This window comes from Nelumbo lutea, chromosome 1, assembly GCF_056320005.1.
Source record: "Nelumbo lutea isolate HS-2025 chromosome 1, American lotus-T2T, whole genome shotgun sequence".
Lineage (NCBI taxonomy): Eukaryota > Viridiplantae > Streptophyta > Magnoliopsida > Proteales > Nelumbonaceae > Nelumbo > Nelumbo lutea.
The window spans coordinates 204,609,712-204,633,104 of NC_142684.1; the positions used below are offsets into that span (position 1 = coordinate 204,609,712).

Consider the following 23,393-nt stretch of genomic DNA (forward strand, 5'->3'; position numbering starts at 1 on the left):
CAAGCTGCTAACTGCAGTAGCGTGGCAAAAGAATCTCTCTTGCCTATTCAATTATTCAGACGGTGTCTCCACATGAGGTTAGATGCTACAAAAATACTGGAGCGTCACAAGACAAAAATGCATCCATTTGACTTTGACTGCCCATCAATGGTGAATATAGCCATTTGAATCCACATAACAAGTAAAAATAATCGGATTTCTGAATGACCCAACTGATGCTTACAGAATACTTCTGGAAGAAAGAAACCTTGTGGTTGAAAATCTTAAACAAAAATCAGGTTTTCTAAAGCATTACCAACCCTTCCTTTCTGTAAGCAGGCAACAAGTTGCCAATTTCCCGTATGATCATCATATGTTCATGTAGAAGACATGCTTCAAAAAAAAAAAAAACATTTCTTTGAATTTCGTTTTTGTATTCAATTAAAGGATTCTGTTGATAAGTTAGTAAATATGAAGCAGGGGTTCACTACAATCCAGTATTAGTCAAAGCAAAATGTTATTAAATCAGTCGCCTTACAATTAGCTTCCCCACTCATATGCGCCCATAACTGTCCCAACATCCATTCTATCGCCTCCCAATGTGGGTGCACTACATCCCCTGCCACAAACTCCCATACCTTACAATCAATCTCAATTACGCTACAACCTGCCTCTTTCTTGGCCCTATTCCTCCTCATTAATGCTTTCACCTCTTCCACATCCTTCCACCTTTTTGCCCCAGCATAAAGGTTCCTCAACATAACATAGTTCCCATCATTCCAAGGCTCCATTTCCAACGTCTTCCATTTTATTCTCTCAGCCCTTGTAACATCCCCACGGCATCCACAAGCAAAAAGAAAAGAACTCAAGATTATCCCATTTACCTCATAAGGCATTTTCTGAATCAATTGCTGAGCTTCTTCTAAGAACCCTGCCCTCCCCAAGAGATCAATCATACACCCATAGTGCTCTATTCTAGGGGTAAGCCCATATCCCTCCATCATGTTGAACCAATTCCTCCCTTCCTCCACCAAACCACCATGATTACAAGCAGACAAGACCCCCAGCATAGTTACCTCATTCGGCTTAATTCCTTCGCTTCGCATCTCAGAGAAAACCTCTAATGCTTCCTTGGCACATCCATTGACAGCTAACCCATTGATCATAGCATTCCAAGAAGCTGTTTCCCTTTCCTCCATCTCGTCAAAAACCTGTTTTGCTTTTAGAATTTCACCACATTTAGCATACATATCCACCAATGCTGTGCAGATATTGACCTCCCTATCAAGTTTCATTCTCCTGACATATTGATGAACCCAACCGCCCAAATCCAGAGCACCCACATCTGCAATGGCTGGGAGAATGCTCACAATAGTCACTTTGTCTGGTCGAAAGGAGTATGATTGCATCTTCCTAAACAGCTCCAATGCTTCATTTGGTCGCTTATTCTGGCAATACCCACCAATCATGGCATTCCAAGAGACAAGACTTTGCTCAGGCATTGTATCAAAGAGTAATCTTGCAGTAGTAAGATCACCATTCTTGCAGTACCCGGAAATCAAAGTGGTCCAAGATACAATATTCCTTTCTGGCATCTCTTCAAACAATTCCCGTGCAGAGTCCATGTTCCCCGATTTGACATATGCATCAACCATTGCGTTAAATGCCGCAGGGTCCTTCTCAGGCATCCTACAGAACAATTCCCTTGCAGTAACGACGTCCCCGCATCTTGCATATCCAACAACCAAAGCTGTCCAAGATACCTGATTTTTGAGAGGCATTTCATCAAACAACTTTCTGGCCAATATCATCTCTCCAAACTTTGCGTACATATCTACAATTGCAGTCGATATAAACAAGTTAAAGCAGTAACCCATCTTGATCACCTCACTATGGAATTGCTGCCCTTCTTTAACGGCCAAATTGGATCCACAGGACTTCACCAAGGCTGGGAACGTGTAGTTATCAGGTGTGAATAGCGTCTCATTCCTGAGGCGTTTGTAGAGAGTCATGGCCTCCCTAAACTGCTGCTTATCGACGTGAGCTTTGATCATGGAATTACATAGGAATACGTCGTCCCTATGATGCCGATGATCGAATACACATCGAGCATGACGGATTCCAGCATGTGGGTCAGAAGTTCCAACAACAGCAACAGAAGCACAGGCAATGATGAACTTAGTGAGCAGATTAACGTTGGTTTCAAGGGCGTTTCTCAGCATGAAACCATGAATTTGGAGGGTAGAGTTTTTGGTGTTGGGCCGCTGCAGGAGAGAAAGGCATCTTCTCTCTCTCGGGCTCCAAAGCGGTTTTGCCTCCTCTTCAGTCATGGCTATGATTTCGATCTTGAACAGTTTGATCCGATGATACCACAAGAAGGAGAACGGAAGAAGAGTAGAAAGGAGGAGCGCTTTCTCTCCTTAAACTTCATTTTTTGAAGAGGAGGGGTCTTGGTTGCAGGGTCGCTTTATCAAACATGCTTCTTAGGCTCTTAGCCAGTACTCAGTGGTTAGTAGGGGCCGTTCGGGGTCGGAGCTTCTGAACTCTGAACTTTGAAGGGCGGTTATGGCAGTTAAACAGCTTCCAGAAATGAAATGGGGTGCAAAAAGAAATTCAATCATGAAAACCATGACTGTTGTTCATTTTCCAAATGAAGGGCTGCAACTGACACTGAATCAAAGTGAAGGTTTCTCATACAATAATTGAGGGCAAAATGCCATACAGAGCAAGTCAAAATGTCATAATGTTGATTGATGGCATTGATGAAGCCTCTGAGGGCTACATTGAAATGTTTCTGGAAAGAAAAACCAGCAGGTGTGACCATCAGACTCCATCAATTTCTCAGAAGATTTGAGTTTCTGAGAAGTAGAGTTTGCAACTCCTGACTGTGCATCTAAACTAAAGAGCAGCACAGTTGTCAAAGATGATATCTTGACAAAATATATTCCTCTTGAATTGATTCTTCCCAGTGCTTGTAATTCATAGATCATTAGATTATTTGAGGTTTGCCAAGAATCAGGGAAAAAGAACATGGACAAATGGAACCAACAAATAAAACTTGCTAGAAATTTGTATAATTGGTATAAAAAGGGAATTAAAGGCAGAGTTTTGTGGTAATATCATTAACAACAGCAACGAGGAGAACCATAAAAGGAGGGAATCCAAATTCGTAGGAATGCCAAGCGGCTGGTTGTAGCGGAGACTTGGGATAGAATTAGGGGTGTCCATGAAAAACCGAACCGAATCGAGAAAATCGAACCAGAAAATATGATTAATTGAATTAATCTGGTCGGTTCAGTTATGGTTTAGTATTTAAAAAAAAAAACCGAAGGATAAGTTTGGTTTTTTATTAACTTAAAAAAAACCGACGGTTAATCAAACCGATCGATATATATATCATTTATTATTTATAATATAATAGTATACATATATTTATATAATATATATTATAAATATAAAAACCCAACCAATTAAAAACTGAAACCAATGGACCGATTAACCGGTGGTACCGGTTTAATTTGCAAATATTGTCCATGCTTCAGTTAACTGAACCGTGAACACCCCTAGATAGAATCCCACCCACCTGGGTTGGGGGATGGTTTGAAAAATAAAATAAAATAAACCAGTCTTGTTATATAATTCAGAGCCCATTTGGGAGGGCTTGTATGTTAAAGCCAATATAGTGGTGATCAACTCGTATTCCAGAGAAACTATTTGGAATAACTTTGTATTTCAGCTGAATTTCTTATAAGTGGAACATGGTGATCAACTTTCCTGATTTTTACCCAATATGGCTTCTGGCATTCGTGTGTGGGGCTTAGCTCAGAATGCCAGAAATTGTTTCCCAAATGCCCTCCCAAATGCCCTCCCAAGGGTATTAAGATAAGGGCAAATTTCTTAAACTATCTTTGTGGTTTAGCTAATTGATTAATGTGGCGTTTGATAAATTTAAAATCTGAAATCTAAAAAATAGTAATAGAAAGAAACAAAATATCAAATTTACTGTCCACTATTCTCAAATTTTTAAAATAAAGCCCAACTGATTCTAATAGCATTTTAACACCCAATTATTCAAACGTGTTGATGCCATGGTATCAGAATATTGCTATTAGCATGATACTAAACGCAACCGTCGGCGGGAGGTTTTAGGAATTTACACCCAAAGTCTAACGCAAAAGGGATAGTGGCAAAAGCAAGACTTGAAAATTGAACTTGCAGAAATCCAGAAACCCTAAATTTATGAAGCTTTTTGAGAGATGTGGTATGGTTGTTCAGCCGGGCAGAGTTGCAAACGAGAGATGTGATATCTTCCTGAAATTTCAGAAGGTGCGCTCCATATTCTAAAATGAATTCCTCAGTAGATACTCTGTTTTTTTTTTCTCAAATAATCATTAATTGCATCTTCCAATAGGTGCTATCACATGGCTGCCTGAGCAACTTTTACTAGTCTTTGAGCGTTAAACTTTTACTAGTCTTTGAGCTCATTACGTCTCTGTCTGGAAGAGGTAACTGTTGCATTGACCTCCCTCTGTGATCAACAGCTGAGAATGGCTCCAAGGCACCAATTATGTATTTGCTGGTGTTCTGAAATCATCCCCACTATTCGGCCTCTCCCTCTCGATGACAATACCCATCAGAAATTCTTCTACATTGTTCTGGTGTACCACAGTGCCACCAAATACCTCGTCCGAACCGTATACTTCTACGGGGTGTCAATGGTAAAGACTCAGCACTGGTTTTTTATCAGATTATCGGGACATTCTGGAATGTTGAGAATACGACGGAGGATTACGCAAGGAATTTGTCACCGCCGCTTTGTTCTTCATCTCAAGGTTGAAGATGATGAACAGTTCACATGAAGGGTATTTTAGAAAATTAAAAAAAAAATTATCAGTGCGAAGTGTGACAGAATTTTAATGTTAAGAGAAGTTTTAGACAATTATCAGAAACAGTAAAAATACTTTAAGACAATATGTAAACAGGATTAATCGATTAGCTACAAAATTTGCCCTTAAAATAATAATAACATTCAAAAAAATGAAATTTGGAAATCAAGTTCAGACGTTCAGTTCGAAGGAAAACAAGGTAGTAATCAACTAATCATCATCAGTTAGAAATTGGAAAAACGTTTTTCAGACTAGAATTTAAAATTAATCCCAATTCCATGAGTGACGATGCAAGAAAGTATGGTAGTTGACGCCTTGAGGGTGTCAATTTGGTGAAATATACCATGGTGGGACCCTGAAGAGGATACTCCGTCTGGGCCATCCGAGTTTTAGCTATTGATGGCAAGAATGCAAACTTGGGCCAACGTCATATTGTTGCTTCAAAGCTGATCCATTCAGAGATTAGTACAGGAAAGCCCTAGCACAAGGCTTTTGAGTTTTGACAATGAGCTTAGAGAATTATTCTAAAGGCTCATCCTGAAATAATTCAAAAGCAGTTAATATGAAATTATCAAGTCCAATGATAATTGATAAATGTGCTATTCAGCATTCACATCGTATGGAAATTTACAGATTCCAACAGTAAACAAGAGGCCATGGTTGCTGTTAACTGAGGCCTAGAAAGCATTCATCAGAACAAGGAATCATTTTGTCTTGGGAATTTAACACAAAATTGGGTGATGCCAACTCAAGTATTTTTCGGCATTCAAGACCCAGACTCAATGTGCTATCAAATATATATGCAGTATGAACAACTCTTCACTTTAACACACACACACAACACAAAAAAAAAAAAAAAAAAACAGGCAATTCATGTAGATGACAAAAAGAATGTACTCCCATGTGATTTCCAAATCCTCTCCGATTTTAAAGGCTAAGACGCTCCTAAACAGAATTTACTCAATTTAGTGTTAGCCATATGACTGAAGGATTTTACTACTTCCCAGGAGCTGGCTTCTCATTCCCACACCCCTTCCGGTTGCATACCATTCGGAAAGGGTAGTTGAGGTTTTCACATTTGCTACATCTCCAACTGCCTTCTGGGATACCTGAAACAGAGTGGTTTGTACCCTAAAAAAAAAAATTCCTTCAAAAAATTAGTACACTATACAAGCTCAATGCATCAATGCATATATCATAAACAAATATGCAGAGATAAAATAATAACGCATACGTGATAAGCATGTTAATGGATGCATAAAGCAAACGAGTGATACATATCCAAATTCAAGGTAGGCTAATAAGCATTTCTTTCTGAAACATCTTTCTAATTTCATCATTTCTTTGTTAAGGGAGCACAATAACATCGTCATACAAACTCACATTAAAGGTGGGGATAACTCAACTCATAAATTGAAAAGATGAGACAAATCATGGTGGATGCCCATAGTTGAATCCCACTCAACATTATGATCTCATTGCAAACAACCACAAACAGGGAAAAAAGTGCAAGATCTCTTTGCATTGGACATAAGACCAGGGCCTGAGTCTCATCATCAAAAGCCACCAACTTATAACCAGACAACCAGTTTTGTTCATAACTTCTACAATAGTCAACCTGAAATAGCATTTGGATTAATGGCTCACATTATCGATAGCTTTCCGAAAGGACAAGTAATTAGTTTCAACATCAATAGGTAGCACATCTGAAACGATTGATCCTCCCCTTCCTCTCCCCATAAAAGTAATTGAATGATCTATTTCCATCATTCACCCCCAGTGAGCTTTTACCATTTTCACCTAAAGGTGCCACTAAAGTATTGCAACCATAACTTGAATACACATCAAATCAGACAAGAATGACTTACAGAAGAGGGTCTTGGAGTTCCACATTTCTTCATGTTGCATATTGTTCTAAAGGCAAAGTTTATATTATCACACTTGGGACAAACCCAATCACCTTCAGACAAACCATCTGGTCCTGCAAACATCCAGATAAGTTTGATAAGACCAAGTAACAGTAAATCCAGATGAAGTGGGGATCTCCTAACTTCTCAGATGGAAAAAAAAAAAATCAAATAGTTGCAGCAAGAATTGGAGGGGGGGATTGGTCAAAGTTCTTCTGGTATCGTGTCTTTTTGGCATCATTGATTTACCCTTGCAAGATAAGAATCAACCTAAAGGGCCAATTGATAACAGCTGAAGTGCCTGAACTGAAAAGCTTATTGCTTTGTCTTCAAGTGAATAAGATTTTAAGGAGGTGGGGGTGGGCTCCTTAATGGCTGAATCTGAAGTTGGGTACCTTACTATAATCTAGAATACTTTATTTATTTAATTATTTTTCCACTAAAAGACAAAACAATAAATCATTCCGTTTAGCAACGTCAGTTGTTATCAAATGGCCTCTAAATGAAGTTTATCTTATCAACATTAACCACATATGCCATTAACCATCAATGCAAATTGAAATTGGAAAAAACCATGGTAGCATGTCAAAATAATTAAGGAAAACAAACTATAAACATGATAACGAGATTGACTAATTTATCAAGGAGAAAAAGGAAATTACTATAAAAAAAAGAATCTAGCCCAATCAAAGTATTAACAGGGTAGTACCAATAACCCAATAAAGAAAATTACAATAATGAAGTGGAAAACTGGTCATAGCAGTAATATTGATGTGCCTTAGCCTGCATCTGCTTATGAAAGGGTGCAACTTTGCAATCCTTACCAAAAAAAAGAAGAAATAGAAAAACATTCACAATATAGAAAAAAATCACCTCCACGACGCTTCCGAGAAGCACTGTTATCAGATATAGCTCCTACAGGCCATGGACCTGGCATCTTGAATATTAAGAAAAGCATCAAATTAACTGAAGAGAAAAGATGAAAGGAAAACAGAAAAGAAAACATATCAATATCTTAGTAGCATTGGAAAAAACATACTGGCAAAGGAGATCCACCGTAACCAAATCCTGGACCATAACCCATTCCTGATTCAACCAAAAGAAACCAGTTAAGGATAGCATACCATGTGCATCATATTTGTTTGTTTGTTTGGAATTAATCAATTATAAAATTGGCATGCATGTGCATGAGAGAGAGAGAGAGAACCTCCAAAAGGACCAGGTGGAAATGCAGAAAGAAGACCATAATGTCCTGTTGCACTTCCAGGAACTCCACCATAATCATATCTCATTGCAGACGGTGAGAATGGGGGTCCGTAGCTGTTGGGTATTCCAAGAGGCAAGGGTGGAGAAGCCCCAACACCTCCAAGATAAAAGGGAGTGTGGTTAAAAGGGCTAGGAACAGGGGAATATCCTATTCTCTGCAATGTCAAAAAAAATATATATATATATATATAAATAGAGAAACTTTTGATCAATAACAGGACTAAGAAATAAATGAGTAGTTTCCAAGCTTTCGGTGTGAATGAAATCATTAGAAGCTCGTTATGTGATGCTTCAACGTCAAGAAGAAGAGCACCCGGGATAATGAGCTGGGCTCCCCCCTTTCAAACCAAATAAAATTCAATTTTGATGACTGTAGGCTGTAGCATGGAAAATGCAGGTAGATTGGGGATTGAAAGAGTTTCTACAAATCACTAAGGGCATAAAATGGCTATAAAAAATAATAAAGTTTCTATATATATTCTGAACCAGCAGGCCAAAGATATTCAACCAGAGTGGAATAATTAGCTGTTCTACAAGGATTGAAAATGGAAAAACAGCTAACTTACAGAAATATCACAGTTGAAGGAGACTCAAAAGTGATCCCCAGTTGGCTTTATAATGATAAACAAGAAAAATAGTAGCATGAGAATTCAATGGAGGTAAAGAGTTTAATTAGGGAGCTGGGAGCATCATTTTCCTGGATTTCTAATCGGCAAATAGTTTAGCAGATTCTTTTAGCTAGACATGGTGCAAATTGCAATCAATTGTATTGGGGGATCGCAAACCAGGAAATGTAATTAGAAATACAAATGATGAAATGATATATATGATATGTATGGGAAGGGATGGGCAGCTCTAAATATTTGGGGATGTTCTCTACATCCACCTTGTAATATTTTTTTTTTCTTTTTTTCAAATCATTAATGAAATGTGTTTATATTGGTGTTCACTTGATATTAGATATGCATATGGCATATGCAAAATTACAGGACTCGAGCTGCAAAGGAGCTTATAAGTTTCAGAATAACATAGCAACAAATCAAATAAACCTGCTGAATGGAATTGCAATATTAAGATGCAAGATTGACTAATCCGAAAAAGCCTGTCAGAATTGAAATATGTCTTTACCCAGTAAGGTCCTAAGCACTGACCCAATGCTTATTGGGAAGAAAAAATAAATTGATTAAATGAACCAAATTAGCATACCGGAGTAGTGATTGGCCGGGCTGCACCACATTTTCCACGATTGCAAACAGTTCTGAATGCAAAGTTCAGATTACCACATTGAGGACAGGTCCAATCTCCATCATTGCGTGAAACTGGAATGAGTAAATTTCCTTCTTAGGGTAAACAAAACTTAATTGTAGACGAAATACATTGAAGGATTGGACAAAGTGTGTCAACCCTGATGTTAACCATCAGAAACAAATCAATTCACCTTTTTAAACTTGAACATGGATAGTTCACAAAATTCTCGAGGAGCTTATCTATATTTCCCCAGAGTACTTTTGGTTGAATGAATGAATGAAAGCTTTTCATCATATGCTATAAAAAACAGGCATCATTTGGTCTTGCACCTATAGGCTCTATCCACCTAGCATTTTGAAAGAGACACAAGCGACAATTCCTATTTTTGTTGACATGGGGTGTTAGAACTTATAAGTATAGACTATAGATAGACAAAATGGTGCACCAGGATCTATGATGAAAAATTGTTTAGGTATACCATCTCATGCAAATTGATGTTTAGTCCATGAATGCTTCTAACCGCCAATAAAGTTACAGACACAGTTAACTGCAATAAAATGTTAAGACTCAAAGAATCTACAAAAACAAAACGACTCCTAAACTCACCATCATTACGAAACCTTTTTGATCCAAATGAGGCCCGATTATCAACCTGAACAATAAAGACACACCAATAACCACTCAGACAAATCGAGTTCCTGCTAAAGCCATATAAGAAGGAAAATAAAAAATAAACAAGTATACAAAGAAAAGAAAATCAAAACGAACGGCATAAAAGATGGCATACTGAATCACTGACGACAAAAGTTATAAGATAGCCATGAAAATACGAAATATACGATTTCAAATAATGAATTCCGCGGTAGTTACTACAACCCTAGTTCCAACAGTTTAAGGCGATAACCATGATGTTTGTAATCTTCAGTTGATAAAGTTAACTTAGTTATCGAAGAAGTGCAACGAAAAAGAAGCGAACAGAGAGAGAAAGAGAAAGCACTGACCTTGGCGGAAGCCATTAACAGAACTCTCTGCAACGCCGGAGAGAATTTTTCTTTTTCAAAAGGAGGCTACTTTTAAGTACACTTATAGAGCAGATTGTAGCGTATTAGACGCTTCGGTGTTAAGAGTCAAGACTAGAGGGAGAGAGAGAGAGGGAAAGAGAGAACAGCGATTCGCGTGTGGCATTTGATGATTTGAAGCGCCAATGATATTTTTGTTGTTATTGGGCCTTAACAAGAGCTTGAGTCATGGGCTGTTCGACCCATAAAAGTTAAAACGATCCGCTGTTGTCTAATTTTCAGAACGTACTTCGGGAGTCGGGACCTACCTATCCCATTCGGCTGTCCCACCACAGATTTGGGCGGTGGAAAGATTTATCAATAAGTCAGATTTTCTTCTTCGCAATCCATGATTGATTCCAAGCTGAAACCCCCAATCCTGGTACGAAATGTATATATCTCAATCTCATCTCATCATGTTGATTTTTTTTATCAAGCCCACCCTGTTTAGTGGAACCCATCCACTGGTTTCCTTTTTCATGGAAAGTTATGGGGCTCTCAGCTTTTCATTTTATTTATTATATTCCTCCGCTTTATCTTTTGCCATCTCTTTCCTTTTCCCCCTCAGACAGACAAGTAAGTAGCAATGGATTGAACTGGATTGAGCCCCTGGGCCCAGTCCACCAGGATAAATTCTCGTCAATGTTTTGCATCATGTTCAAGTTTCAAATAATAGTGTGAATGGTTTCACTTTTTTTTTTTGGTAATAAATAAACGTGGGGTGGGGGTTTGTTGATGACTCTTCAGCCTCCACGGAACGACGGACCAGTTCTTCAACCACGTAATAACTAGGAGAGTCTCCTCCAAAACAGATAGGAAATTTCCTAAAGTTCTGGGCCATATTGTGGGTTTCCCATGCAGCACAAGCTTCACAACATTGATTGTTAGGGGTGACACTATTCGGTTATAACCGAAAAATCGAATCAAAAATTTCGGTTTTGATTTTTTCGGTTCAATTATTTCGGCTTTTTGGCTAATTCAGTTTTCGATTTCAGTTTTTAGAATTAAAATTTTGATTAATCGAATTAACCAAACTTTTTATTATTATATGTAATATATAATATATTATATACTTATATTAATATATACTATACTGAAATTTGATTTCATAATATATATTATATATTATATGCTATAATATATATAATAGAGTATATATTATTAAATTTTGGTTTTAACCGAAATAACAAAAAACCAAACGGAAAACTCCTCGACTTTTCTAAATTTTAGTTTCGGTTTCAGTTTTTATTTTTTGATTCAATTTTTAAATTTTTGATTTATTCGATTCGATTCTTAATCGAATAAACCGAATACTCACCCCTATTGATTGTAGTATAACCCAGCAAGTATGCCTTAATATTTAGAACTTCCCAACAAAAATTCTTGACAATGCAAGCAATATAGCAAAATCCATCATTTTTCTTCAAAGCATCGAAATTATCTTAATTATTCCCTCTTTTGGCCCTTTCCATGTAAGATTGATGAGCTTTTCTAGGATTATTCTCTTTGGTATCAAAGGAAGAACCTAGATGAAATTCCCTGAAAGATTGTTGAGCTTTTCTTTTTTATAATAGCTAAGGGGAAAAGGATCTATTATTAAACATTTTTTCGTTTCTATTTTCCATAAAAGAACAAGAGGTTAACTCTTCCCAGAAAGCCTGAATCTTGGGATCTGGGATCACAGGATCTATAATGATGACCTGGACCCTCGAGAATTTGCCACCTCCCCTTTTCAAACATCACCATGCACAGTGACAAACCCTCTATTAAATTGGACAATGTGAGCATCTCTCCAAGTTGGTTTTTAGCATAGCCTTTCAACATGATGAAGCAGAAGGCTACTCAGGTGGATGCAGGTCACCCAATTGAGTTCTTTAGCCCAAAGAATTAAGCCTTAAATGGGGGATATGGACACGAGTCTAGACCGGCTGATATAGACCAACCAAGATCCAACAGACCAAGACAATGTATAACATTGCTTGATAAAATCACAGTTCTCACTTCTCAGGCTGACAAGCATATGAACAGGGAACCAGAGAAGTTTCAGTCTTAATGTCAATTTCAAGTCATAGATAGATAAATTTGTCTCGCAAAGTTGGAAGCTTCCGTTTGCAACTCAGCTTTCAGTTCAGCTACATGCCTCAACTAAACTCAATGGTCAATACTGCTACTTCCCACCGGAATCAAGCAAAATATTTGCCGAATGAACAAAGAAAAGCAAAATTTACAACCACTGTCGCGAAAGAAATAACAATATTGACACTTGTCCAAAAGGATAAATAAGTATCATTTGACTAACAAATACAACCCCGTCAACAACAGCAACAGCAACCGGGGTCTGACCTACAGGATCTGAGCAGCTGTGTTCAACTTCTCTGCAAGGCTCAGTTGCGTCCTTGTAAGACTTGACAAATAGAGCAATAGCAGATGGTCCTAACAGGAACAGAACAACCAATACCAAGCAAAGCAAAAATGAGATACCACAAATAAGAGAGGATGATATGAGAGAATAATGTGAAGCTATACAGTAAATACGGTAAAATCCAATTCCCAGAATAAAAAAAAAAAAATAAGAGCACTCCCCCTTCGTGAGAAAAGAAAATAAAAAACTCATCTTTATCTTACCTGTAGACTATCATTTACAAGCTTATCAAAAGCTGCAGGTGATATTTTCGGTATGGAGTTTACAGTATCAGATATGAATCTTCCAATGCTATTGTCTGGAGCAACACGCCTCTCCTGAGAAGGAAAATTGTTGCGGAATTACAAACACAAGCTGCAGCAAATGAAACCAAGCAGGGCACACAGTCACGTCTCTTACCACAACATTGTCAACGTATTTGTAGACGTCATCAATCAGTGCGAGAAGCCTCTCCATCGAAGCTTCCATTCCTTCCAAATCATTGGGCACTTTGTCTACCATTGTTGTCTTTAGGATATCAACTGCAACGATGCAAAATGTTTCAAGGAACATTCTACAAACTGATTTTGCATATTTTACATTAGAAAATTAGATAAATATCAGTCAGTCAAACCGATGTAGACTTCGGTATAACATGAATAAAGATATGATCCTCAGCCAATTTAAGTATACTCCCAATTCTCTCTACTATTAGCAAATGTAGGAACAAATAACAGGATAATACAAAATGAGTTTGGATACCTAACTCCTTGGTTATGTTAGAAGTTTGCAGGCTTTTTCTATGCAGAAGCCAATGCACACAGAAAGAGCTTGAATTGCTTTCCAAATAAAGTTAGAAGTAGGTCCCTTCTAACTTATGTTCCTGTAGAGTTGCCAAAACTTGTGTATTGTTGAAGATTATGCCAAACCTTGATGATTGCTGCTCAGACGATCAAACCTATAGTAGGGACTACGACAATGTAGCAGGTGGGTTGGTGATCTAGATCTACACACTACAGATCAAACAAATGCCGGGCAAGGAAATGGGTTCCAGTGAGAGGACTTCTTTTATAGTCCAGTAACGGTGATTGTTTAACAAAATCCAAGACTTTTGCATGTATGCACCCACTCATGGGCTGATTACTAAGGGGACAAGTGGTAGTGCTGATGAAAAACAATAGTAGTGGAAAGTTGGATGTTACGAGGGAAGAATTGTGAAGAGGAAATAAAATGGTGGCTAAAAACAGCTAGTAAAGTACTCGTAATAAAAAGGCTAGTAAAGTAACTGGACTAACAGAAAATTTATGTAAACTTGCAATCCCAAACAAGCAGTAAAACACACAAAAAAATAAGAATAACTATTCAAAAGTAAAAAATAAAAAAGATCAACACGATTCCCCCCCTCCCACACACACAGATACAAACAGGCATATATTCAATTTTATTACTATTTTATTATTCCAATCTTATTGTAATTTTTTCCAATTTCTTGTCTATCGTGTTAATTTATTTTAACTTTTCATGAATTGTTTTCAATTTTTCTAAAACAATTGTGCCACCCACGGCACAACCGATTACAGTGCAGGTGACCTGCAAAAGTGGACCATGCTGGGCCAGCATGGCCCACATTACACCTAGTTATGGTAGCTCATAACACTTTCCAGTCTAACTATAAATTAAAAAGAAATTTATCAAAAAAAAGACTTCATCCAGTAATGACATGTCAATGACAAAGTTGCATGGTCTTAGCTATTAAGTACTATATTTACTTCATATGATTAAACCAATGTTTTAAAAACTGATCCGGAGGCCAAACCGTTTTTGCCTCTGGGTCATGGGTCACCGGTTCGACCAACAGGGTCAAACGGTTCAGACCATGCCACATCAGCACATATATGTATTAAGTGTATATATTTATATATGTATTATTTTATATTTAATTTATGTTTTTTAATTCAGTTTGTAATTTTTTTATTTATAAAAATATTAAGGATTGCAATTTGAGGCAAAAAAAGGGTTTTTTTCGCGAAAATGGCGGGGCAAGGCACCTAAGGATCCTTGGGACACATAGGTCTCAAAATGTTACCCGAAATATTAAAAAAAAAACACCCCAATCAGACATCAGAGTGCAAAGTTATGGCCTCCGAAAGTTTGCATGCATTGAGTGTGCAACCCGCAACCCGGTCACCAGGTCGAACGGGTCAGTGGTCAGACGGCTCTTGACAGTCTGGCGGGTCTCGACTGAACCGGACCCAGAATACTGGCCAGGTGATGGTTCAAATGGTTTGACCAGCCAGGTCAACAGCAGCTTCAAAACATTGGCTTAAACAACATCAAAGAATAGAGAACATTACTTATGCACAAACACACACCAAAAAATATATCAAAATGAGTTGGTTCAGTAAGCAAGTACTAAAAGCAGGCATCGAGGTCAAAAGTACATACATCCAACTCGCTCAGCTTCAATCATCCGGAGATCCAGAGGAATTTCTTGAAATTGTGCAGCAATATGCCGATCTCCAAGAGACAAGTTGACAGAAACAAAAGCTTTGATGGAAGCCTCCCCATTTCTGAATCCCGTATCTACAGTTAAATGAACTGGGTTTGCTACTTCTCTTGAATAGAAATCATGGATTAGTGCACTGCCCCCAGAGACTCCAAAGCCTGTTGAATACCTGTACATAATCACACATAAGAAAAACCGCATTGTGTACAACTGCACCAATAAATATTATTGAGTTTTTGGCATGTGAAAATGGGTTTCAAAAAGTTAAAACACAGGCACGTGATACAAATAAATGCACCTCCAAAGCTCTACAAATTTAACAAGGTAGCATCTTCAGAATTAATCAGTAGGAAAAAAAATAGCAGTACTAGCTGAAAGCCCTTGTATGTCCAAACAGAAATATCAGGCTTAAAAAAATCTAGTATGATTTTATGCATACATACAGATGTAGATGGTAAGCTTTAAAAACTAAAAGTTAAAGAATGGTACAAAAACATTGCATATGCTACTGCATACGTACACATGAATGAAATTTTTTCATTATTTTATGGTCCTCATTTCATCTGGCACCTGTTAGTGACATAATAGCCTAAAATGTGCATTTACACTTCTTTTGTCCATTAACAAAAAGTAGTGTAAAAGAAAAGGATTGTATCAGTGGATTACTCAGAGAAAGAATACAATGTAAAAGTATAGCCCGTGTATTCCATAAAAAAAAATGTATAGCCCACGTACAAATACATGCTATTTTGGATTCTATTCCCAGGATAGAACTATGACAAATGTTATCTATAGCTTATAGAGTATATACACGTTATCAAAATCAAGAGAGAGAGAGAGAGAAAAGAAAAGGAGTAGTTATCTTAACTCCTTTGCAATCATGATCCACAAGAATAGCATGCCAATCACCTTTCTTAAGATTAGTTTAGAGTAGAGAGTTGATTTTTAAAAATATAATCCTTTTCTCCCCTATACTGTCAAGAAAATTGCAAAAAGGAGGCATCACTATAGTGTTCATACTTCTCCCCTTATGATCAGGCCTTTCCAGTGTAAACAAGAAAATAGTTCCAAATCTATTCTACCTGGATACAGAAAGGAAACAACTGGATATGGTATCAGATATGAAATTTATACTAAAAATTTAAGTATCCCAGACAGCACCCTTGTCAGGTATCCCAATATCATAGCTCCAAAGTTGAGAGGGGAACATTGTAGAGCTTTAAATATTTCCAAGAAATAACCCCAAAGGTAATTGCTGAATTTGCAATCTAGGAAGAAGTGGCTCCCTATATCTTAAGAGGTTAGACGGGTTTATCCCCCACCCTACATGCTGGTCAGATATCAAACATTTATCAGTTTCTCTAGAGGCTATCTGCATGCTACACCAAAAAGACAACCTTACATCAAACTTGGGAACCAAAAAAAAATCCAAGTTCAAGTTTCAGATTTATTTATTTATTAGAAGGGGTAAAATATCAATTCATTAAAATGGAAAAATAAAAGACCAATGTAGAACAAGAGGCTGTATAATGGGAGTGCCTGATTTAGCCTAGGGGGCTGGTATTTAAATTCAGCAACAGAAAAAGCAGCAAAACTTCACCCAATAATTGAAGTTACCTCTGAACCCTCAAATCCATGCAGTTTCTTAATGATTTGCTTCCTAGCAGCCATTAATTAGGACCTTTATCTATGTCCCATTGCGTACCCTATACTTTATACCCATTATAATGAATTCTGAGAGGAAACTTTCAGTGCCTTTCGAAGGTGTACAACCATAAAATAAGTTCTTACTCAAAAAAGAGAAACATAAAATAAGTTAACTAGCACCACCATTTCTTATGCCGCAGTTTACATTAATTACTTCTCTCTAAAGAGCTTCAGGTCCTTCATCAAACTATCACCACCATTTACTCAGTGCTAATGTATTGACAGCTCTCAAATGTCCAATGATTTAAATCCATGTTTTGAGTAGTGTTTTGACCTGGGTCAAAACAAATAAAAATATCGGCTGGACTTCAAAAAGGATCAGAATTTTCAGGAAAAAAAAAAGTATATTTGAAAGTAGAGTTTTAGGTATCATGATTCTTAATTATGTTTTCCCTATTTTTCAGCATGACTTCATAATGGATCACAATTTTCAGGAAGAATACATTTAAAAGTAGAGTTTTAGGTATCATGATTCTTAATAATGTTTCCCCTATTATTATATTATCCCTTTCTTAATGCTAGTTTATCCAACCATGTAACTTATCTCTTAAATTTTCTCTATTATGGTCCAAAATAAGAGATCTCTCTTTTTTATTGGTAAGTTAGAGATCTCTACCATTCTCCACCCATTTCAATGTGGCCATCCACGAAAATAGCACACGAAAAATCCAATAAAATTTTAAACCTTGTAAATGACACGACTTCAAATCCCCAAAGAAAAAAGTAAGCAAGCCTTTTTTTTTCAGTCAACAAGATGGCAAATGAATTCATCCTTCCAACCTTTTTTCTAAGAAATGAGAATCCCTTTCTAATTTCTCATTCTTTCAGCTAAACTAACAATGGCAGGGAAAAATCAACTTTTTTTTGAAAAAAGAAAAAACAATTTAGACAGCATTTACATTAGACCAAGTATAAAGCTAGCAAGATCTGTATGCATGTAAAAGAACATTATCATTTTCATGCAAGTGGTCTTTTCAATTTATACATATAACATAATAAACAAGTAGAAAAAAGTCACAAACAATAAGAGTAGAGAAATTACCATCCAACAATGACTTCCTTTGGATTCACCTTTTGGTGAGATGTCAACAATTTGTGATGGTAATCAATGTCCAATGCCACCTGTAATAGTGTCAAAATCCCAGGTGACAAGAAGATGAGACATACTATTAAAAAATATTTACCTATCGATATCAAAAAGTCAAAAACTATATATTAATAGCACCAGTTATAAACAAAAAAAGAAAAAAATGCATAATCAACTTGATAATGATTGCAATGCATAAACAAAATTTTGAAAACAAGAGGAAGAATTGCAATGATAGGTATCAACAGTTCATTCATTGTTGGGATCACATTAAAGATTTGTCAATATACCTCACCATAGATATTTTGGACCAACTACATTTTCTATATAGCTGAACCAATAGGCCTCTGCTGGGAGTCTGCGACAAGTGCAGACTCCTCAGGCTCTACCATGTATAGATTTTCACTATACATAACACTTGTGCTTGTTCTGATAGTTGGAAGTTTATTACAATTGATTACCCATTGCCAAAAGACAACAACAAGAAGAAAGAGTGCAGATACCCCAAGATCAAGAGTATCGTCCTGAAACCTAACGAACCCTTTCCCAAACTTCCATCTCATGTAAACCCAAACCAGTCGTACAAAAAATACGATTCCAGTTACAGAAGGATACTTAGAAACACCTAGAAAAAATAAGAAGAGGAGAGGTGAATGAAACAATTTAGCAAGTAAAAGGGGCAGACCTGATCAGAGGACTCGTGAGGAACTGCATAGGAGTTGCGAATCTCAACTGTTCCGTCGGGAGAGATCGATCCAAGTAGAGTTCCAATGACTCGTTCTGCTTGATCTGGGCGTCTGACGTAGCAATCACAGATGTTGAATATCACCACCGGATGAACCTTAGCAGACAAGCTCGTCGATGATGGGAAAAATTGCAGTACGGTTGGTTCTCTCGATGCCATCGTTACTCCCTCGGTTTCTGATTGGAGCCAAGGGAGAGCTGCAACTGCCACACGAAAACGAGAGACGGAGAGACGGAAAAAGGGAGAGAGAGGAAGAGAGGGAAAAACACAGCGAGATGGTGCAAGAGTTTAGGGTTTGGGAACCGGGAATTGGGGGAAGTGGGTTTGTATTTCCTGGGGCGCTCGGGATTCCTAGTGTTATTAACCCGGAACAGGCCGTCCGGTCCAACCGATTTCCAAATTGTTCGAATATGGTTATCTGTTATGATTTATGAACGTCAAATGGGTCGGGTAATCGGGTAAAATCGTGAAATCACGGCCCTTGATGTATTATCGTGAGTTTGTGACCCCACCTTCACTTCATCCAATTCGTAGTGAAGTCACGTGGATATACAGTCTGCCAAAAAAGATTTTGCCTTCCTACAGCCCCGAAATAAAATACATAAATACGGAGATATTCCCGATGTAAGGCTGTAAAACTGTTGAAACCGACGTTGCACTGCCTCAAATCAGTTGCCGAAACATGCGTAGAGATATGCTATTAAGAAAAATGTTTCCAATACTATCCCAACTGACCACTGTAGCCGCACATTAGGAACATCTCACTTGTTATTCATGGGTATTCCCGATGTATGGCTGCAATGAATGATTAAAACGTTGTCGCTGCCATGTATTGATAGTTGATCTGAACTTCAGGCGAGGTCGGCTTCAGCTGGTGCAAAGTCCGTTTGAATGATGTTTGAATAGCTTTGCATTGGAAATATCTTCGTACTTCTATACTTTATTTTTGGGAAGATATTCCCAATACAAGACTATGATGATTGTTTGAACTGGCTTTACACAGACTGAATCCCATCGTGAAGAAGGCACTAAAGCAGAGAGAGATAAAAACTCAAAAGGTGAAAATTACTAATTAGTAAAAATATAAATGAAAAAAATAAAAAATAAATCGAATCTGGATTTTTTTTTCTAATTTTCCTGCAGTTAATACCTACTGTTGCTCTTTGTTAAATGTCAAGCTCAGAGGTCCATGTAAGCTTTTGGGTGCCCAAGCTAGCAATTTACCCTGCTAAGAATTCGAACACAGGCCATCGGGCCGGGCCCAATCCAAAGATTTTGAAAACAGCCCAATCCAAGCCCGCCAAAATTGCATCCCAACGCTTCAGTTCAGCTTTCATCCTCATTACTCCAGTTATTTTGAGACCAAATCAGCCCCCATAACGTCTCACAATACATCTCTGTCGTGTATTGGGAATATCTCTCGATGATGACATCATCATTTTTAGTATATCATTGGGAGATGTTTTCAATACACGGCAAGAATGTGTTGTGGGACATTGTGGGGGGGCAATCTTGTGGGAGACTGATTTGAATTCGATTATTTCATCCACTAGAAGACTAGGTGATAAGCCATTCGGTTCAAACCGTTCTGTCACTTCGAAGTTCGAATGGCACCCAGCTCAACTAAATAGTAATATAACTAATAAGGTATTTGTGGTAAAGGTAATCGACCAAACATGCCATTTAGCCATTAAAAAGCTCACAACATAGTTAAGTATTAAACAAAAAAAACAATAAATCATTCAGTTCCCTCGTTTCAGTGGTTACCAACTTCAGATCTCCTGTCCACGAGAGCTCTGCCCATGTCTATCCACAACACATTATCCCCATGAATTGGGAATATCCCCCCCTATTAATACTATATGTAGGAGGATGAGATATTCTCCATGTGTGACTGCAATTTTATGTGGGTAGACGTGAACAAAGTTTGTGTGGACAGGAAATCCGGATTCTTACAAATTACCTATAGTCTCAGTTAGACCTGTTCACCGGCTGGGCTTCAGACTTAACTTATGAACATTTTATACTACTTCAGGATTAGCCTTTGGGTCGGGCCCATTCAGATTTTTCTAAAAGTTTGGCCCTAGTCGATCCATCAACAGGTCTAGTCTAAATCCAAATTTGATTGGGCTTGGGTGTCAAATTTCTAAGTTTTCTTCAATGAATGTTAATCGTGGGCTTGTATTGGAAGTCCTGATTGTTTGGGCGTAAAATGAATCTCACAAAGTTGAGCCTGCAGTTACATGGGTTTGATCCCTTGCATTTCCATAATTGCAGGGATGTATGTCAATTACCATTCAGATATTGGTCATTAGCTTGTAGCAAGCGATGTGAACTGATTAGTTGAATGCTTTAGCTGTGTATTAGGAATTCAAATGAGCCCCCACAATGTCCCACAGCACATTCCCTCTGTGTATTGAGAATATCTTCCAATGATGATATCACTATTTCTGGTATTATCATCGGGAGATGTTTTCTATACACGGCAGAGATGTGCTATGGGACGTTGTGAGGGCAATCTTGTCGTGGGCTGATTTGATCTCATGTATTAGGCTGTGGAACCAATAAAAGTGTCCCATAGGATGAAAAATATATGGAGCCCACACTGAAAGATTGAATGTTTAATGGACCCTATGTATTCTATAACTGGTGTGGAGTAGCATGAAACAACATAAGGGTATCAATGGATCAGATTCGGACTGGACCTCGTCCAATTCAAATTCCATTTGGACGAATAAAACATATCGGGATGAACCGATCCAGAATCAAATGTCCAATGTGTATTTGAGATTAGAGTGAATATAATGACTCCGGATCTTCTGCTCATGAGGACTCTGCCCACATCTACCTACAACACACTACCCCCCGTGAATTGGGAACATCTCTCTCTGCATAATACTGTGAAGAGGTTGAGATATTCTCCCTATATGACTGCAATAAACATGGGCAGAGTTTGTATGTACAAGAGATCCGGACTCAGATATAACTCATATGCCCAATGGTCTGTCCAAATCCCATTTGTTCATGCATAATTAAACCTTACTTTTCCTGGATTCTCCCCCTCCGATTTTGTCTCTATCTCTCTCTCAATACCAATTTCATTACTTCATATAATTAAACATAAAGTTAATAAATAGAGAGCATTCAAATGTGAGACTAAACCCATTCGCTTGATTAAGCTTGTAAACGGTATTTGAAAATTCAAATTCAAATTCAAGATTCGGTATAATATAAATATATACTCGGATTGAATTCGGATATAGAGATAGAGAGAGAAATTTATTTAAATAAAGGGGCTAAAAAGGTAAAAAGGAAAGACCGATTATGACTCTCACTTCACCCCTTTCACTCTTAGATAGGGAAGTGGATGAAAACAAAGAACATTCAAATTGGAGTGATTTAAAATCAGAGTTGAGCTATCCACTATAGGTTTGAAATTCGAGTTGATGCATCATGCATGTTGAGATGCAGTGCAGTCTTGGTGTCAGGTGTAAGCCTGTAATCGGTTAAATTCGAATCAAATCGAATATTCAACCTAATAACTGAAGTCAAATTCGAATATGAGTTTTTTATATTTGTCAGATATCGAATCAAATTTGAATATAATGAATCATAAATGGTTTCAAATTTGAATGTAGCTTGATTCAATTTGAATTCGATCTGATTATAGGCCTACACCTTACATTAGGATTGCAATGCATCTCAACAAGCATGATGCATCAACTCGAATTTCCAACCTACAGTTGACAGTTCAACACTGATTTTGAATAACTCTAATTTAAATGTTCTTTGTTTTCATCTGCTTTCCTCTCTCTCTCTCTCTCTCTTTCTCCTAGTGTCAATTGGATTGGATTTGGTCCATTCCAATTCAATTCAATATGAATCATTTTGGACCATTTTGGATTGGTTCAATTTGTTCAAATTGATTTTAGTTTAGATCAGTTCTGACCCAAACTTGGTCCATTGACACATGTATTCTTTTCTTTTATCAATGGACTAGATATTAGTTCAAACTGACCCAATTCAATATAAATCCATTACAGGTGGACTGGGTCCAACCCAATCCAATAAATACTTTGGACCATTAAGTTTGGAATGGTCCAATTCAATATACCATATTGGTTTGTCAAATTTATCCAAATTGATTTCGATTTCGATAGGCAAACCCAAAACCGGTCCATTAGCACCCCTATTATCAGTGGTTTTTATTTTATTTTATTGTATTTTTAGTTTTGGATTGTATGTTATGGTGTTTTTATAAAGTTTCTACTATATTTCTATAGTATTTTAATAGATGTTTTATGTTTTATTCAATTTGGATTGGATTGGACCCCATCTGGTCCATTTGTATTTTAATCGGATCAGTTTGGACTTGATTCGTATGGACTTGGACTGATTGGATCCAATCCATTTGTAAATGGACCCATGTTGGACCAAGATTAGATTGGACCAAATTGAATCCAATTGACACCCCTAAGTGAACACACTAGTGAGCCACATATACCTACACCACATGTGGGTCTTGTGTCAACGTGTTCACTTGTGATTGGTCAATATAGAAATCTATGTTCAAAGTAGATCACGACACCAATAAAATATGGAT

At 37.4% G+C, this 23,393-nt stretch overlaps 3 protein-coding genes across 4 annotated transcripts; all 3 read right to left on the bottom strand.

Annotated features, from left to right (window-relative positions):
- Positions 1-391: 391 nt before the first annotated feature.
- On the bottom strand, positions 392-3,161 carry AHG11 (Pentatricopeptide repeat (PPR-like) superfamily protein). Its single transcript, XM_088962439.1, has one exon. The coding sequence runs from the start codon at positions 2,307-2,309 to the stop codon at positions 480-482; it is 1,830 nt and encodes a 609-aa protein (XP_088818565.1). The 5' UTR covers positions 2,310-3,161; the 3' UTR covers positions 392-479.
- A 2,261-nt stretch (positions 3,162-5,422) lies between these two features.
- LOC148880521 (ranBP2-type zinc finger protein At1g67325-like) lies at positions 5,423-10,476 on the bottom strand. 2 transcript variants are annotated; one of them, XM_088962442.1, is made up of 9 exons: positions 10,288-10,453; positions 9,893-9,938; positions 9,245-9,357; positions 7,980-8,193; positions 7,812-7,858; positions 7,646-7,709; positions 6,734-6,846; positions 6,272-6,483; positions 5,423-5,996 (listed from the first exon to the last, which is right to left on the bottom strand). In XM_088962442.1, the coding sequence occupies exons 1-9, from the start codon at positions 10,300-10,302 to the stop codon at positions 5,837-5,839; spliced, it is 984 nt and encodes a 327-aa protein (XP_088818568.1). In that variant the 5' UTR covers positions 10,303-10,453; the 3' UTR covers positions 5,423-5,836. The 2 variants fall into 2 exon arrangements, with proteins under 2 accessions (XP_088818568.1, XP_088818569.1); XM_088962443.1 differs by lacking the exon at positions 6,272-6,483 and having other exon boundaries at positions 10,288-10,476.
- A 1,909-nt stretch (positions 10,477-12,385) lies between these two features.
- Positions 12,386-19,125, bottom strand: LOC148880522 (eukaryotic translation initiation factor 3 subunit F-like). The gene is made up of 6 exons (XM_088962444.1): positions 18,731-19,125; positions 18,001-18,080; positions 15,191-15,420; positions 13,166-13,287; positions 12,970-13,083; positions 12,386-12,777 (listed from the first exon to the last, which is right to left on the bottom strand). The coding sequence occupies exons 1-6, from the start codon at positions 18,947-18,949 to the stop codon at positions 12,688-12,690; spliced, it is 855 nt and encodes a 284-aa protein (XP_088818570.1). The 5' UTR covers positions 18,950-19,125; the 3' UTR covers positions 12,386-12,687.
- Positions 19,126-23,393: the final 4,268 nt, after the last annotated feature.